The sequence below is a fragment of the Camelina sativa genome, chromosome 15 (genome assembly GCF_000633955.1).
Source record: "Camelina sativa cultivar DH55 chromosome 15, Cs, whole genome shotgun sequence".
Taxonomy (NCBI): Eukaryota; Viridiplantae; Streptophyta; class Magnoliopsida; order Brassicales; family Brassicaceae; genus Camelina; species Camelina sativa.
In genome coordinates, this window is record NC_025699.1 from 1,341,070 (window position 1) to 1,359,008 (window position 17,939).

At 38.5% G+C, this 17,939-nt stretch overlaps 5 protein-coding genes across 5 annotated transcripts; 2 read left to right on the top strand and 3 right to left on the bottom strand.

The window, feature by feature from the left end:
- Positions 84-6,794, bottom strand: LOC104744542 (probable inactive ATP-dependent zinc metalloprotease FTSHI 5, chloroplastic). The gene is made up of 16 exons (XM_010465611.2): positions 5,602-6,794; positions 4,773-5,244; positions 4,089-4,289; positions 3,705-3,998; positions 3,360-3,629; positions 2,974-3,195; positions 2,723-2,896; positions 2,498-2,619; positions 2,120-2,321; positions 1,825-1,953; positions 1,241-1,729; positions 1,077-1,151; positions 840-899; positions 573-680; positions 392-472; positions 84-267 (listed from the first exon to the last, which is right to left on the bottom strand). Exons 1-16 carry the CDS (start codon positions 6,600-6,602, stop codon positions 199-201), a joined length of 3,969 nt encoding a protein of 1,322 aa, XP_010463913.1. The 5' UTR covers positions 6,603-6,794; the 3' UTR covers positions 84-198.
- On the bottom strand, positions 6,915-9,943 carry LOC104744543. The gene is made up of 2 exons (XM_010465612.2): positions 9,499-9,943; positions 6,915-8,686 (listed from the first exon to the last, which is right to left on the bottom strand). Exons 1-2 carry the CDS (start codon positions 9,608-9,610, stop codon positions 7,089-7,091), a joined length of 1,710 nt encoding a protein of 569 aa, XP_010463914.1. The 5' UTR covers positions 9,611-9,943; the 3' UTR covers positions 6,915-7,088.
- LOC104744544 lies at positions 10,193-11,816 on the bottom strand. The gene has a single exon (XM_010465613.1). The coding sequence runs from the start codon at positions 11,515-11,517 to the stop codon at positions 10,339-10,341; it is 1,179 nt and encodes a 392-aa protein (XP_010463915.1). The 5' UTR covers positions 11,518-11,816; the 3' UTR covers positions 10,193-10,338.
- Positions 12,690-14,239, top strand: LOC104744546 (cysteine-rich repeat secretory protein 39). The gene is made up of 4 exons (XM_010465614.2): positions 12,690-13,218; positions 13,303-13,677; positions 13,780-13,902; positions 13,990-14,239. Exons 1-4 carry the CDS (start codon positions 12,753-12,755, stop codon positions 13,995-13,997), a joined length of 972 nt encoding a protein of 323 aa, XP_010463916.1. The 5' UTR covers positions 12,690-12,752; the 3' UTR covers positions 13,998-14,239.
- On the top strand, positions 15,039-17,795 carry LOC104747999 (DEAD-box ATP-dependent RNA helicase 10-like). The gene is made up of 13 exons (XM_010469695.2): positions 15,039-15,235; positions 15,443-15,602; positions 15,697-15,766; positions 15,860-15,922; positions 16,025-16,099; positions 16,183-16,302; positions 16,411-16,452; positions 16,550-16,624; positions 16,818-16,964; positions 17,051-17,188; positions 17,276-17,387; positions 17,474-17,562; positions 17,664-17,795. The coding sequence occupies exons 1-13, from the start codon at positions 15,100-15,102 to the stop codon at positions 17,793-17,795; spliced, it is 1,359 nt and encodes a 452-aa protein (XP_010467997.1). The 5' UTR covers positions 15,039-15,099.

The window sequence follows — 17,939 nt, forward strand, 5'->3', positions numbered from 1 at the left end:
GGTAACTGGTTCGATCCCTCAGTATTAGAATCTTCACAAAGTCAATCTCTTTTTAAATTTTCATTTAATTTTAAATAAATAAATAAGTCAAAACGAAATTAATATGTTTATTTATATAAAACAATTTCGTTTTAATAGTATAAATAAGGTATGCTAAGAAACTCTATCATCAAAATATGGAATCATCTCAATTGCTTTTTAGGTTGGTGCACTAAGAAGTGCAGTTTCTGGCGGATCTCCAACATCAAGAAAACTTCTTGACAATGGCTGCAAACGAACAAAAAAGAGAAAAAAAAACTGTAAGCACTAAGCAGTATCAACAGAAAATGGTTAAAGGTTTCCTAATACATGCATCTTTTAATAAAAATGGATTGATGGTCGTAATACTTGCCTCATTGTAATCAGTTCCTGAGAGAAAGAAGGGTTCCTTCTCCCGAATCCCTCCATTCTCATGTACAATTCTGTCCAGATCCTGCAAACCATACGACGAAACCAAATTGATAAGATCATAGGTTGTTTGGAACAAATCCTTCATTCTAATTTGATCTCAACCATCGTAAAGATTTTTTAACCTTCTGAGTTAAGATTTCAAATTCGAGTAGCTCCTCTGTGATTTTCTCAAGGACACGGCGATTTTTAAGAAGCATTCCCTTTGCCTTTTCATACGCTAAGTCATAAATCTGTAGAGGAATAAGATGGTATTAGAGAGGTCATTTAGCCTTGGACAATGCTTGAAACTACCGAAAAGCTAAGCTGAAGATAGAAAATTTCCCTAGAGAGTCACCACTGACACGGCAGATGTATTAAGAACGTATGGAAAACTAGAGAGCAAAACGAACCTTTTCAACTTTATCCGCCATTTCATACTCGTGATTGTTCCCCATACTCAAAGCTGAAACCTGCTCAATGGAATCAAATAAACCAAACAGAAAAAAGTATAGGGTCAATCAACTGATCAGATGGGACATCAGAATGAATGGAAACTGTATGTAAGATCAAATCATCATGTTGGTTCAGTGGTATCAGACATTTAATCTTGGAATGGAGACAATTTCAGATATAAAAAAGAAGGTTACCGCGTTAGTAGCATAGTATACCGCAGGACTGTCATCGGGTCCCCAGCCATATTGAAGCACCATACGTGTTGCAATCTGTTGCAAGACGCAAATAATAATCATAAAGAAACGAAACATTAAGCATGTAGACGACAGCATACTGCAAAAGAGTAGAAAGAGTTTACCTCCTGCGCTTTAGTTATTTCTGAAGAAGAAAGAAAATTTTCATCTCCGGGAGGAAGAAGCATTTGGGATGCAATGTGAGATCCAAAGCAGAAAACAAGCTTCTTTTCAAGATATGATCTTGATTCGGTATTCCCAATTGCAGAGCCTCCACTTGTGACCTTGGTTATTTTTGTACACCCAATTCCTTCCCAGGAACTAGGCTCAAGCCAAAGATTTTCCACAACATCGAAGTTTGGTATTAGAAGTGCAATGAGAGCACGACCAGCCGCCCAGACAGCATGTGGGTACTTTGTCTCCCTCGTCCAAGCAACAGAAGGACTTAAAAGTTCTATTCCGTTGCTTATTTGTCCATATGGTTCCATCAGATCAACCACATTCTCCAAATCTTCTTTGGTTAAGTTGAGTCCAAGATGATTTACAAGCACTTTTCCCATTGTCTTTGCAAGTTTAGTTTTCCGCAGCCATGGGGGGACTATATGGCTAAACGTCTGTCAGAAAGAGAAAAAAATCACCTGATGAATCACACTTCGAAATTAACAAAAATGGGCTTGACCATAGGCGAAGAAGATGACACATTTCTTACCGCAAACCAGCTAACGTAACTCAGAAGTTCGTCAGTGTCCAGAAATTTGCTTCTGAAGGCACTGCTTTCGAGAGCCATTGGAACAAGTTTTAGTTCTATCGGTCGTAATAAAGTTGTCTTCTCCGAAACCTGTAAACATGAATTGGTAACTAACATAGTAGGGAACAGAACTACAGAGAGAGATAGGAGAGAGCAAGAAAGAAGAAATATGAATTGGTATAGTACTCACAAGCAAAATAGAAATGAACCATCAGATGCAAAAGAAAATAAACAACTTTGCAAAGCTTAAGATTACCTTACGCCAATCCACTAGATCAATGAGTTCTCTGTCCATGGTTTCTTCTGCAGCGTTGTGTAAAATCCTCTCCCTTTCCATTTCAGTTGGACTTTGAAGATGGAATACTCTATCCATACGACCTGGCCTTCTTAACGCCTCATCAATTTGCTTATGATTTCGTGTCGTCGCCATCAAAACTACACCATCCTGTTTCTCAAAGCTGCATAAGTAGAAGTTATTGGAATGACAGCAGAAAAGTCAACTGGAAAAAGGGAGAAGCTACTTGAGTTTCTACTGGACCAGTCCCTACTGCATTAAACGCGATACTTTGAGAAAACGCTGTGAATGCTACAATTTTGGTCTTAATTGTTAACCAACATAGAAATTAGCTATTACCCATCAAGTTCAACAAGAAGCTGATTAATGAACGATTCATGATCTTGCTGTTTTGTATGTACGAACTTCCCGCGTACACCAGCAAAGAGGTCAAAATCCTCCACAAAAATGATTACGGGTGCCTAGTCATCACAGTATACATCAGAGCATAAGATGACATCATGAGGACAATGTAATATCTATAAAAATGATGAATTACAAAACAATCTGAGGAAAGCAGCTAACCAAGTCTCTTGCAGTTTGAAAGAGTTCCCTGACATTCGCTGCACTTTGACCAACCCATAGCCCAGCTTCCAACTCTTGAGCTTCAACATTGACAACAGGCACTCTTGCTTCCGCTGCTATAGCGAGCGCCAGTGACGTCTTCCCTGTTCCTCTCTCACCCACAATAAGAACTCCCTGCAACGTGATTAAAAATTCTTATAATTGGACACTGCCCCCACAGGATAAGCATACAGAACCGTAAAGCAACATACCCGAGGTGCGCGGGCACCCATCTCCTGAAATGCCTTTGGATTTTGTAAAAATGCCACAACCTCGTTGATTTCTTCTCTCATAGACTCAATACTAGCAAAGTTTTTTAATGGAATTGGTGGATTTTTCACTCTCTTCATTCTGTCGAATGCAGTTTTTATGGGGTCGATTCCAGCCTTTCTCTTTTGTTTGATTCTCCTTTTTCTATAAGTAAAATATGATTTCTGAAAGAAGAAATAAAAAAGCGACTTTCAGTAACCAACTGTGAGTGTAAGAAACCTGAATGATCAACAAACATGAACGGTGTAATACTAGCTACAATACTACTGCTCACGACAAATTGAGAGTGTTGGAAAGAGATGCATAAAAGGAGAGAAAAGTTACATACCACTCTAAAGAATTTCCGCACGTTTGGATCTCGGCGGAAGGGTCCATAGCCAAGAAATCTTGGGACCTTTCTTTTCAGAAAGCGAAAAACATGATACAAAACAAACCCATATATAGAACTTCGAATTAGAAACCAAAGGAACCACTGAAAATCTTCTGTATTGCGGGACTTGAAGTTCAATTCTGCTTCAGACTGCCATTGTAAGTACCATGTTGAGCCAACAGTCTGTTCTATTTCTTCTGGCCAAGCCATTCCCAGACGCAGCCGTAACTGTGTCAGAAATAAAAATATTTTAGACACAATAAAAGCAGGAGGAATATATCTAGATAGAGAATAAAGTGATACCTGGTAAGGAATGATAAATTCGATAACTGGAAACACGACCGCCATCATAATGTCATCGTTAATATTCCTTATTCTCCTTAATGCATTATCCTTCGCATTTGATACAACTTGAGTCTTCTTCAATGCGTTAAAGACTCGAGAAACCACCCTTGTAACCAACAGAAACTGTTGTTGAAGACTTAGCTCTGACATGGGTATCCACATCAGATGAACAGAAGTTGGAATTCCACAAGCAAGCATTTTGAGGTACAGAGCATCAAACCCTCCGAATTTCTCAAATAGCATCTCATATTCCTACAACCACAGACAAGAGTTGAAAACCTAAACTTAAAAAGCCATCAAATAGATTAGAACTTTAACTAAAAAATCCATGACATGGGTAACCTTAATGTCAACGTAATACTCCTTGTCATCTCCTTTTAATGCAACATACATTATAGCATAATCATGCCTAATCCTGGCACTGTCAATCAGCTTTCTGGAAACTGCATATGGAACTGCCATAGGGTCCATCTCCCACCTATTTTTGTCCTCGTTATACCACGTATTTGAAACAACTCTATCTCGATCCAGGAGTACTTGTTCCTTCAGATTTTAGAAATTCATTAACTAATTGGTGAATGATCAATATAATGTGCAAATAAGCTCTGCAAGACAGATATACATAAACTTTTCAACAAGGTTCCAACTAAGACTATTTCATTTTAAGCATTACAGCTAGCATCTCAGTTCTACGAATATTAAACAGTGAAAGGATCCAATCAATGGTGTCAGCCAAAAAATGAGTGCTTCTTGCTTGCCCAAGTAATCTGATTTACTTAATAGCTCGAGATCAAGATAACACATGAATTTGCATATTCAATATAAAATTAAACTTAAGAATCTACCAAAACCGAGGTGATTCTTAAGGTATTTATCACCAATGAATACAAATCTATAGGTTAGTCATGCTAATTATATATCTACCATGAAAAACATAATGCATTGTTCCATCCTTCCCTGCAAAACATCCACCAATATTAAACAAACCGCATATCTGTGGGCTAGTACTTCATATCATAAAGTTACCTGTCTCTGCGCAATATATTGTTTGCCAAAATCAACATCTTCCAAAAGTTTCTGTTTCAAATCGGCTTTTGCTTCTTCCTGCCACTTTTTCCAACCATGCCGTAGATGGAGCTGGATAGCTTTCGGAACAACCACCTCCTTCTCTCCAAACATCCATTTCACCTCAGCCTCAGGAAATCCCTTGACAGCTTCACCTTCTGGAGTCTTTTGAACAAAAAGCTTTTCTTCACCAAACTTTTTCATACGTTTTCTGATACGATTCTGGAGATCTCTCTGCAGCTTTTTTGATTCCTCAAGGCGTTTTTTGATTCGTAGAGAAAAATCCACTGAGTCACGATCGAAAAGGGGGTCAACCTCCTCTAGTTCCAAAACATTAGGCAGTATCGTTTGTTCCAAGTGCTTTCTTTGAGCGTTCACTAATTCCTGCTTAATCTCAGACCTCGAGAGTTTTGTAATGGAGCTTTCAGGAACACTACAATCAGAAAATCAATTGATCTTGTAAGTGAAACATACAACATTTATGTCAACAGGAAAAACAGAGAGCGCAGACATGACAAAAACATGTAAAAAACCAACAAAAAGATACACTTAGACTAAGTGCAGAGCTACAAACAGGATAATTGATAATCTTAGAAGTAAAAGATACAACTTTTATCATCGCTGCTACAAATGCACGCAAATAAGAGGAATGGAAAGAGAAATCTTGCAATTAGATGAGTTTATCACAATCAAATGTTAAAAAATCTCTCATTAAAGGGAAACCAAGTTCTCAGCTATAGGTAAGGTAGAATAATATTATCTCAGCAAAAATCAAGGCTAGAGATATCACCTTTCAGGAATTTTTCGATTCATATCTCGGTTGAAGCTCTTAACCAACTCTACACACTCTCTTTCGATGAAAATAAGCTCCCTAACCCCAAAACTCAATGTTGTTGTCTCTTTCTTTAAAATGATATCGTCAATCTCATCAATTCTTTCCCATATCTTGTTGTACTCAGTCTCCATTATATCCACACTCTCTTCCAATTTCTCAACTTTCTCCCTAGCGCCTTTTATCAACAGTTTTTCACTCTCTTTCTTCAACCTTAGGGCCTCATCTACAATCCCATCAGCTCTTTTCATTAACACATCTCTCTCCTTCCTCAACCGCCTCATATCACGATACAATCCACTCATTATCTCTTTCTGCAGTTTCTCCTTCTCCACCTTCACTGCATCCAAAACCGTTCCCACTTCGGCAACATCTCCATTTTCCTTTCTAACCTTGTCAACAACCTTCAGTAAAACCGAGACTCTCGCCAACAGCCTCCGAGTATAATCCGAGAACTCATGATCAACAGTTTTCAGAACCACCTCTTTCTCTCTCACTGCCTCTTTCTTTCTCCTCCAAATCACATCACTGACGAAAGGCACAGCTAAAGCTGGAGCTTGAAAAGAGCGAACTGGCGAAAACCCAATCGCAATACAAAACAAGGCGTCAACTAAAGGCTTTGACACAAACTGAAATAAGCTCTCTCTCGTCTTTGCGTTATACACAGACGATGGCACAAGCTCGTTTCCATCTCCACATAATCTCAATGATTCCGAGACAGATTCACTCCCGGATTCACACTTTTCCGACCTCAAAAAACTCGCATTGACACCACCGGAAAAACCAAAACAGCCTCTAATGGGCACAATTTTTCTAGATTTCTTAGATTCTCTACACCCAAATTTTCGATTTTTGACCCGATATCTAGGCTTTAACGAAACTATACCTGAGCCCAGAGAAAGCGGAGATAACTGTGTGAGAAAGGGTGAAGATATGGTAGAAGCGGAGATGAAATCCATCGCAGCACTAACGCCGAAGTGAAACTCAACACCATATCTTTGTGATAGCCTCCATTGCAGCTCCTTACTATTGCTATATGATTGAATAAGTTTCCGCCGGAAAGTCGCCGGATTTTTACACTGCTGCTGACGACGGAAGTGAAAAGCACTAGAGCGCAGTGTCAAGAGGTTTATCAGATTGAAAGAGATAGAGAAGAGAACAGAGAACGGTTCAAGTTTTCAATTACACACACTATTAAACCGAATTTTGCAATAACCGATTTCGTCCCATACCGGGAACACACTAAACCGGATTGGTTTGTACTTGGTATATGCTTAAAGAACGAGAACAGAGCATAATTACAACAAAACATACATATTGCTCATCAGCCGGTCTTACATCATCAAGTTATACAACCACCAAGATCAAACCCTAAACTAGTACACTGTATAAATACATATAAGTACAACACTTCATCTTCCACTAAACCTTCTTGTTCTCTTCTTTCAACAGATCTCATCTCCTTCCCAGTTATCTTTCTCCTTTGGCCCCGTAGGACCTTCTTCTCCATAAAGAGCAATGGGAAACAAATCGACAATGTTCTCAAAAGAGAACCTAACAACCAAAGGAAGAAGATTCATGATCTTATTGATCTCAGACCCTGAGTCATAGGCAATGCTCGGACCCCATTCTCTCATATACTGTAACCAGCGCGGCTCCATCACAACTCCATTACCTAAATATTCTGCTGCTACAATCACATACCTTTGGCTAGAATCCACAATGTAGTCACTTTTCGCAACGTCATTTCTCACTCCAATCCCGAACTTTGACGAGCCTTGGAGATACATTCCTGGATGAGGGAAACTCGCATGTCCGTGTTTAGATGAGTACACAGCCGGTTTGTTATCTTTCACAAACTCAATATCTGACGCATCAACCCAACCACCACCACTGTGCTGAGAGAAGAACATTTGCCAAAGCTCACCAGAGAAGTTGCATATACGGAAAGTGAAATGTTCCCAGTCACCAACATGTTCTCCTATGCGGGTCATAGGTAACGTGAATATCCCGATTTTGAGCGTGGCCGGGCCATTAAAGGGGCAGAAGATCCACATCACAATGTCGGTGAAGGTTCCACCAAGTGCTGGTTTCACATGAACGTAAAGCTCGGAGCTTTCAAGGTTTCCTTTCTTGAGATGACTCTTTGCTTCTTCGTCTTCAGGAAGATCTATCCAGAATTCCATATCATTGCATCCTCCAACAGGCAAGTTCGAGCCTGTGGAGTTAATCGGTTCACCTTCTTGTGATTTCCCTGACCGGTACAACAAAGCTCCGTTTTTAAAGAACCATTGTACGGATGAAGGCATGTAAGCCTCTTCCGGATGGAAGTAAACGGTTGGTCCGTAGTGTTCGATAACAGCATGGACCTGGTTGAGATTTGGCATCGCGTGTAAAGTCGAATCAAGATTCTTTAAGCATCCAATATCAGGGACCGTCCTATCAGAAGATAGATCATATGTGCAGCAAAAGAATGACCCAACAGCTACACCTTGTGACAGCATTCCTCTCTCGCAAGGTTGGGTGCTCCATACACTAAAAGGAGAACCAGAGCGGTTCGACTTTTTCTTGGAAGAACCCACCTCAAGTATCATCTCAGAGGTTTCACAACTCTCTGTTAGATCCTCTCTGACACATCTAACCTCCTCTGTCTCAGGTTTCCCTGGTTGATGGGTTACAAAAAATCCCATTGCTCTGTAACCAACCGGAGGAATAGGTAGCCAGAAATAGCCACCGCCATTTTTCTCTAAATCAGCACTCCAAACCAAGGAATAACTCACAGGCTTTTTCAGGGGCGGGAGATGATCAACATTGATGGTTTCACTAGCCCGAGCTGCAAGTACATAACCTCTCAAGGGCTGATCGGTTGGCTGACAATAGTGACCAAGGCAGTGGAAACCGTGTGGAATTTCCTCAGCTCTGTAAAATGTTGCACGTTTTGATTTTCCGTGCGATGAATCGGAGCTCCAAACTTTATGGAGCTTAGTGATTTTCACCACATCGATCACTCCTAGGTTTATTATTCCCGTGGCAAAACCATTACCTGAAAATAACAGAAAAGTACATCACTTTTGCCAACAAGAAGTAACAACACTTATAGATAGAAATAGAACAATTCATTGATTAAATGGACTTGAAAGAAATCTTTAACATAATACTCAAAAGTCAAAAGTAGTAACTTCAACCAAAGATTTTTAGTTCCATGACTTCCATCAAGCATAACTTATTTTATCCCTTATAAGCGTATAAGCGATAGTTGGTACATAACTTCTGAAGAAACAAAACTGGATAAACTCCATCAAATGACATGATACCATATCCATCTGCGCTTTCAAGACATTAAATGATAGAGCCTTTTTATATAATTAGAAAACATTATCGAGTCAATACTAAAATCACATCTAAGTATCTAACTATAGCAAAAGAAAAAGTATATCTAAAAGTTGCATGTGAGAAGATGTAAAGTTGAAATCAAGTCCTTGTATCAGAAGAGTCAAACAAAGAAGATTGATAAAGACAAAGGGAAGTGAACCCATGCAGAATATTCCAAAGCATCTTCTCAGTCTACCCCTTTCAATAAATCAAAATATAAATTCTCCTCTCCAAAAAGAAAAATCCATATAAAACTCGATAAGATTAAGACATTTCTCATTAACCAAGGACGAGAACCGACGGGAAATATTAACCTTATCTTATACTACTAACTAATCAAACTCAATTACTAGATTAGACCAAACCTAGCCTTATATACCTTGATTTTTCCAACTTATATTATTAATCCAATGATTCAAAATGTTCAAGAAACTGCAAATTGCAAATTTCCAGTAAAAGAAAGTTTTTTTTTTTTTTTTGTACCTTCTGGCCAACAAGGAAGAGGAGACGGAAGCGAGAAGGGCTTTGGCTCAGCCGATTCAGTATCCAACTCGGAGACTCCTCTGCTCCAGTAAAAACAATCACACCCAAACATCTTTGTACAGAATTCAAGACTTTTTCTCCAAAATCTCGAAAAATTAAGAGAAACCCACCAAAACCCACTAGCTGATTTCAAGTGGGTGAAGTTCAGATTCGCCGATTATACAGAAATATCCGATTTTTCGCCGGGAACTGGGAAAAAATCACCGTTTCCTATGCGTCTCTCTCTCTGTGCTCCTCTCTCTATACCTCAATTTGTGAGAAATTTAGAGAAAGGAGCAACATTAAAACAGAGAACTTGTAACTTATCTACACATTCGCGGCGAACAGAGAGAGAGAGAGAGAGAGAGGGGCGTTGCAAGTTGTGTAATTGCGTAACAAAGAGAAGAAGGTTGATGATGAAGTTTGTTTTATACTTTTAAACGCTCTTATTTCTTCCCCCTATCTTTGTAAGCTTTTCGTAATAACCCCTCTTTTATAAAAGTATCATATTAGTCCCTTACCAGAAAATTCACAGTTTGTTTTTTACTTTTATGCGTTTCTCTTTATGTCTCATACCTTCCCCCTAACTTTAAAACATTTTCGTAGTAACCCCAGTAGTATCAAAATATTCAGATTAGTGCCTTACTGAGAAAGAAATGTAACTGAAAGTTTATTCATACGTTTTCACCTCAATACTTTGAAATTTCACAGTTTAAACCCATCATCATCATCATCATCATCAAACGTTTTCGCACATTCTCAAAAAAAAACAACAAAATATTAACACTTTTCTCTCTTTTTTCAAGTCGCAGAATGACTAAACGTTTCGTCTACAGCACTAAGATTGACTACTTTATTCTTGTTATATCTCTTCTTCGTGCTGTCTCCTTCTCCGCCGCTTCCACCACCACAAGTTATCGATATCTCGCATCCAAACACGTTCCCGAAACATGAAAACAACCCTTTCTTACCTTCTCCTCCTCCTCCTCCACCTCCACCGTTCCTCCCTCGTTGTTGTTTCTCCTTTCTTCTCCTCCTCCTACGTCTCCTCCCTGCTCCTCCTTTCCCGCTAGACTCATCGCTTGAACCAGCCGCTTCAACGGCTCCTTTCTTCTCCGCTCTCCAACGCTCGACTCTGTGCTCAACTCCCTCTGTTTTCCCTTCAAGAATCGAACTCGCGTCCTCTTTGTTATTACTATTCGTCGTCGCAACCGCTGTTTTTTGCCTGTTGTAAAGCCCTTGCGCAATCGCAGCAGCGACCACTGACGCTGATGGTCCAATGTCAGAGCTACAAAGCGAACCGTTCACCATACTATCCGCACCAATAACAAGACCACCACCTCCTCCTCCGTTGGTTACAACCCCTGTTTTAACTCCGTAATCATTCGTAGACGTTGTTAAATCCGTTTGATCGCTATTCGTACGACGATGCATCATCCTTGAAGCTTCTTGATCTCTTTTAGTACCATTCGTGTCTCCTCTTCGACTTCCATCAAAAACCTCTATAGATAACGGCATACTCCGTTGACCACCGTCAAGAAGCGCAACGCCGAGACGTAAAAACCCTTGTAGCCTACCGGAAGGACGACGGATCTGAAGCGTCACAAGCCTCATATTGTTATTCCCACCACCACCGTCGTCACCGTCACCGAAACCAGACCAAGGAGCAAAAAGATCGCTAAGAAGAACATTGACAGTACCAACAAGGGCGTCTTTAGCCCAAGCCGCTGCGTAAATCTCAATGACGATAGCTGATGCGTCAGCGTCAAGGATCTTGTCGTTAACCCTAAACACGAACTTCTCGTTCCATATAGGGTTAGCTCTGTTGGATTGATCAACACGCGTTGTGAGTTTCCTCATAGGATCGGTGTTGATCCAAGCGACGGAATAGGTTTTCATGTTTCTTGAAACAGGGGCTAAATCTTGAGCTGAGATTAAATTGATTTCAAGAACGGGACATGCGAACTTGAGTCGAACCATGTTTATTAATTTGTGTTTTTTTTCTTGTTCTTTCTAGAATCTATAATGGATTCGTTTAATCTTCGCAAGAAGCGGGAGATTAAAGAAAGCTAAAAAAGCTTCTTTGTTCACACTCGTCTCCGTGAGAATGATTATACGATCAGTTGAGAATGAGAATTGACAAGGAGAATAAAAGGAGAGGTTAAGAAGGAGCGTGAGACAAGGAAGAAGCTTGTGGTTTTTAGACATGATAAGAACTAGACCGTTGGTTTTATTGACTTTTTTTTCCAAACGGTAAATTGGTTATAAAAGTTGGAGACCTTAAGGTTACAGACATTATTTCTTTGACTCGCTCTTTCTTTGGTCTGTTTTGATCTAAAGATATTTGTTTGATTTTTTTAAGAGTTTTGACTTTTGTATATTGGTGTAAAGAAAAAAAATTAAAGATCTAGTCAAAGTGATTGAAACTCTGTTATAACGAATTAACGATATTTACGGAAGAATAGGAGAGTTTGTTTTGGTTCTTTTTGTTGATCTTTATATTTTCATTTATATTTTTGGGTAGGAAGTTCTTTATATTTTCTTTGTATAATTTCAAATTTTTCGTAGATATATGCGAATAGGGTTGGTTAGAATAATGAGAGGGTTGATAGGATAATCTAAAGCGCCGGTGGATATTTTAAAGTTAGGAGGAGGTTTGATAAGATAAAGAAAAAATAATATATACTTTACTCAACGTATATAGTCGGCTAGGCTAACTTTTTGATATCAGATTATGAATTATATGCATTAGGTTCATGGAAATGGTTTGTGGATTTCCTAATGGATGAATTCAGTGTATGTATTTACATGTGATGTTGTGAACAAATAAAACGTATGGTTGTGACGATCTTTTCTTCTTGTTGGTGTGATTTTAAACATTTTTTGGATCAGCCAAATCCACATATTGTTAATACTATGGCGACCGTTAATCAGTACAAAATTTGTTAAACAACCCGAGACAAATTGAAAATATTATTGTTTTCATTATAATATCTAATGGCTATGATCACACCAACAAAAGAAGAAAAGATCGAGAGAGATACCTTAGCACGTGCGCTTGACCATCTAAGTCACAACCAAATTATAAACATATATGTAGACAAGTAGACATACGTAGATAAAATCTAATCTACCACAACTTCCATCTCCATTCACCAATTATATTATTAATAATCTATCTCTCTTCCCTGTAGATTTTGTCTCAAGTCTCAACCATGGTTGTCCACTTGATCTCTCTTCTCACACCAATCCTAGCACTAATCATAATCCTGTCTCTTCCCTCTCTCATCAACACTTCCCAATTGGATTACGACACTCTAGTTTTCAAACAATGCGACTCATTGGACGCCAACATCCTTCAAAAAACAGCAACAAAATATTCAGATTACTCGAATAAGAATCTCCTTCTCCGTGCACAAGCCCTTTCTTCTTTCTTACGCAAACTCGAATCCGAATCCTCTCGATCTAAGTTCTACAAGACTCTAGTTGGTAACGAAGAGCACGCCGTCTCTGGATGGTTCCAGTGCAGAGAAGATTATCCGAGTGAGATATGCCATAGGTGTGTTAATGTTCTTCGTGACATTTCTTCTAGACTGTGTGGAAATGCTACTTCAGCTCGTGTTCATCTCCGAGGATGTCACTTGATATACGAATTTGAACGTGTTGAGACCCCTAGTGCTCGTAAGTATACATATTGATATAGCTCTTAAGTTTAAAATCCGATTGTGTCCAACACGATTCTCTTGTTGTTGTTGTTGTGTTCAGAAGGAGCTAGGAATCATCACAACAACCACAAGTTATTCGAAACCCCCAAACACGGTCTTCTCCACAAGATATGTGATGGAGCAACGGCGGAGACGTTTGTCGGATTCGAAGAGTTGAAGAGAGAGGCACTCGCTGCAGCTGAAACAGGAGTAGTTGACGGGCACGGGTTCTTTGAGGATAGTTTCAAACTCCTCCACGTTGTGGCTCAATGTGATGGCCACGTTGAAGCTTGCGATTGCGGTGAGTGCGTCAGTGCCGCGGCTGCTGCAGCGGCAGAAGAGTGTCAGTGGTCCATCGCGGGTCAGATATACTTAGAAGGGTGCTACGTCGGGTATACATACCACCCGCATGATGTTCCCGATAATTCATACCACGGTACGTATACGATTAAACCAAAACCAATTCAAATCAGTTGATGATGCACTTGAGTTGAGTTGCCATTTTCTTTTTTCTTTTTGTTTGGTTTCCTTTTGGTAGAAGAAGAAGGTTCAAAAGTAAACACGGGGAAGTCGTTGGCTATAGTTGTAGGAGGAGTAGCGGCATTGGTCCTTGTTGCTATCTTTTTTATGTTCTTAAAGAGCTTGCGTAAAAAAGGAGATGGTACGTTATCATTTGTTAAATTTCAATAGAGACTCTATAAAAACTTGATTTGAAAGGAAATAATCTATTTTGCTATTCCTATTGCAGATTGTTGAAGAGAGGGTTTACATCATAGAGATGTGTAAGGGTTTAGTTAATTTTGGACAGCTCCACACAAGTATTAATTACATCTAGTGATTCTGATACGAGATACAAAATCATCATTGACCAAATCAGACAACTTGTTTTCCTTTTGCTTGACGTATTCATCAGTCTTGTATTTTAGTCTAAACCACACCAATCGATGGGTGACTAAACCATACACCCCTACAAATCAAAGTTTAGTCTCTATTTTATACAGATCCCTCTTCTACATCTTCCGGCACTAGAAAGCATTGAATCTTGAACACATGCATAAATATATGATACATGTCTAATAAAAATCTTGTGAGTGCTTCAACATATGTAGCTGAAATGGATAAAGGAAAACAATTGTTCCTGAAAATTTCAAGAGGGGGAAATGGCCCAAAATCGAATTCGAATAAGTCCATCACAAATATGCTTGGTGATGAGTAAAAAGGAAGTTAGACCAAACCAGGATTCCTATATATTGCTAACAAGCAACAACGATGGTGGTGAAGTGACCAAATGATATCAAAAAATGTAAAAAGCAAACCTGGTTTAGAGAGCTTAACAACCCGATTGAAGGCAATTAAAAATAAATTTTACTTACACACAGATGAACAAAAATATTAAAAAGCAAAAGTTGCATAACCTGAACAGCTCAAGGCATTGAGTGAGAGAAACATCTAAAATCATCAGAACACAACACTGAAGCAGCTTTGGTTTTTTTTTTCTTTTTTCTTTCAATATGTCGTTTGATTGGCATTCATTAGTCCACATAGAAGTTGGCAAAGGTTTCAACGTTACTAATCTCAAAATCCATTCTAGTTTAGTTTGGTTAATAGAATAAACAAGGCCCATACATGGCCCAATCAGGCTATTAAAAACCATACGTGGCCCGTACGTCTCTTTTTTTTTTTTTGGTCTCATTCTTTCTCAGCCAACTCTGATTTATATACCCTAACGCAGCTCCATTTATCATTTTATCTAAAGCCCTAAATCTCGCCGGAAATCTTAAAAGACGCGTTTTTTCTTAACGCCATTTGATTCCCTTACAGTCCAGGAGATAGCGAATTCGTTAGTGGGTATTGAAAAATGGAGGAAGAGAACGAAGTGGTGAAGACATTTGCAGAACTTGGTGTGCGTGAGGAGCTTGTGAAAGCTTGTGAGAGATTGGGATGGAAGAACCCTTCCAAAATTCAAGCCGAAGCCCTTCCCTATGCTCTTGAAGGTAATTAAGGCCTTTGTGCGGTTACACTCTTTTTTATCTGTTTAATACTTTGTGATGATGATTCCTGCTCATTGATGTTTTATTGTTTTGAGGTTCCTAGTTCTGTGTTTATGTCTTTCCGAGATTTGAATTTTTGTGATTATTAGGGTTTAATATATCATGCAAGTAATTGAATCTGATGTTTATTTAATGTCTCTGTTCGTTCAGGGAAAGATGTTATTGGACTCGCGCAAACTGGTTCGGGTAAAACTGGAGCCTTTGCGATTCCTATATTGCAAGCACTTCTTGAGTATGTTTATGATTCTGAGCCTAAGAAAGGACGTAGACCTGATCCTGCCTTCTTCGCTTGTGTTTTATCTCCTACTCGGTATGATACTACTTTCTTCTAGCGCTTACTTACTTTGTTTGCTCATTCTTATTGGATTTGATTTTTTAATTTTTCTGTGTTCCTTCCTCTCCAGAGAGCTTGCAATCCAGATTGCTGAGCAGTTTAAAGCTTTAGGAGCTGATATAAGTCTTAGGTGTGCTGTGGTAAGCTCATGTTTTAACCATAAATTTAAAATCTTCCTGTTACCACAATAGTTGAATAGGTTTACAACTAAATAATACGTCGTTTAATTTCAGCTTGTTGGAGGTATAGACAAGATGCAACAAACTATTGCTCTTGGGAAACGGCCTCATATTATTGTACGTTTTCTTGTTCTAATCTTATGGTCATTTGTTTGAGTAAACGCACTTATCATAAGTATGAATCTAGTAACTAACTATGATGGTATGTTGTGTCTTTAGGTTGCAACACCTGGTCGTCTCTGGGATCATATGTCTGGCACAAAAGGATTTTCTCTGAAATCTTTGAAATATCTGGTATACTAATGCCTTATCTTTATTGGTCTTTTTCGATTTCTTAGATCGTATCAATTTGTTATTTACTTCACATTGTTCAACAGGTTCTTGATGAAGCAGATAGGCTGCTGAATGAAGATTTTGAGAAATCTCTTAACCAGATTTTGGAAGAGATCCCTCGTGAACGTAAAACATTTCTTTTTTCAGCGACTATGACTACAAAGGTTTGTGGTTTTGATGGATCAGACTTTCTCTCTATCTTTGGAGTGGATGATCTAAAGGAACCATTGATTATTTAAAGTCTCTGAATTTGTTTTGTCCTTTCTATATAGGTTCGAAAACTTCAAAGGGCATGTTTGAGGAATCCTGTGAAGGTATGGAAACACGAAATGACTTGATTTTGTTTATTTGTTTGTCACAGCTATCATAGTTGGGGGTTTTAACAGTTGTCTGTTCGTTGCTTTCCTCCAGATTGAAGCTGCCTCCAAATATTCCACAGTCGATACTCTTAAGCAGTGGTATCTGTTTGTTCCCGGGGACTTCAAGGTATCCTATTTGCATCACAGAGCTTAGTAAAATACTCATAGATTGATGTTTTGAGATTTATTTTTGTTCCTAAAACCTCTTAATAATAATAGTGAAAATGTCAAAACATCAATCGCAAACACATAAGACTCTTATGATAAGAGGTTTTATCTTCTTCCAACTATAATTAGCTTATTTATTCACTTTATAACAGGATTGCTATCTTGTATACATTCTAAGTGAAATGCCTGGATCAACATCAATGATTTTCACACAAACATGCCATGGTACTCGTGTTTTGGCTTTGGTGCTTCGGAGCCTTGGTTTTAGAGCCATTCCTATCAGTGGTCAAATGACTCAGGTAAAATGATAGATGCAGTAGTCCTATTTCTAAACATTTCTCGAATTTTGTTTTCTCATATTTCTTTTTTTTTGAAATATTCACAGTCAAAGAGACTGGGAGCTTTGAATATGTTCAAAGCAGGGGTATGTAATATCTTGGTTTGTACCGATGTGGCTAGTAGAGGGCTCGATATCCCATCAGTTGATATGGTTATCAACTATGACATTCCCACAAATTCAAAGGTTAGCCCTTTTCTTACGTGATTTTTTTTTACTTTCTTTCTTGTTTCTCAAGAATATTGAGATTACACAGTACTGTTTGGTTCATAGGATTACATCCATAGAGTGGGAAGAACCGCTCGTGCTGGACGTTCTGGTGTCGGGATATCATTTGTAACCCAGTATCAGATCGAATGGTATCTACAAATAGAAAAACTCATGGGTAAGTAAAATAACTTGCAAGATACATTTTTATTATTTTGATTCTCTCATGGGATACAAACATTTTGACTATGTTTCGATGCTCAGGGAAAGAGCTACCACTATATCCTGTTGAGGAAGACGAAGTTTATTCATTGTTGGTGAGAGTTCAAGAAGCCAAAAGTTTATCTGCAATGGTATATCTACTTACTCATCAGCTAGCACTTTTACTACTACATATGTAACTTGAATTTAATAATAGAGGTAATGTGTTTTTGTGGCAATTTATGTTATATAGGACATGAAAGAATCAGGAGGTTGGAAGAAGAGAAGGGGAGAAGATGATGATGATGATGAAGAGAGTGAGAGGTTCTTGGGAGGTAACAGAGGGGGCAATTACAAGAAATCTTTTAAGAAGTTCAGACGATAAAAATGGCTCTGTTTCTTTTGTTTTCCAGTAACTCACCAAAGTTTTGAATTCAAGTTTCCCATATGAACTTGGGAAAATTTTAATCAATTTTGTACTCGTAATTTGTATTTTTTTTTTTTTTTTTTTTTTTTTTTTTTTTTTTTT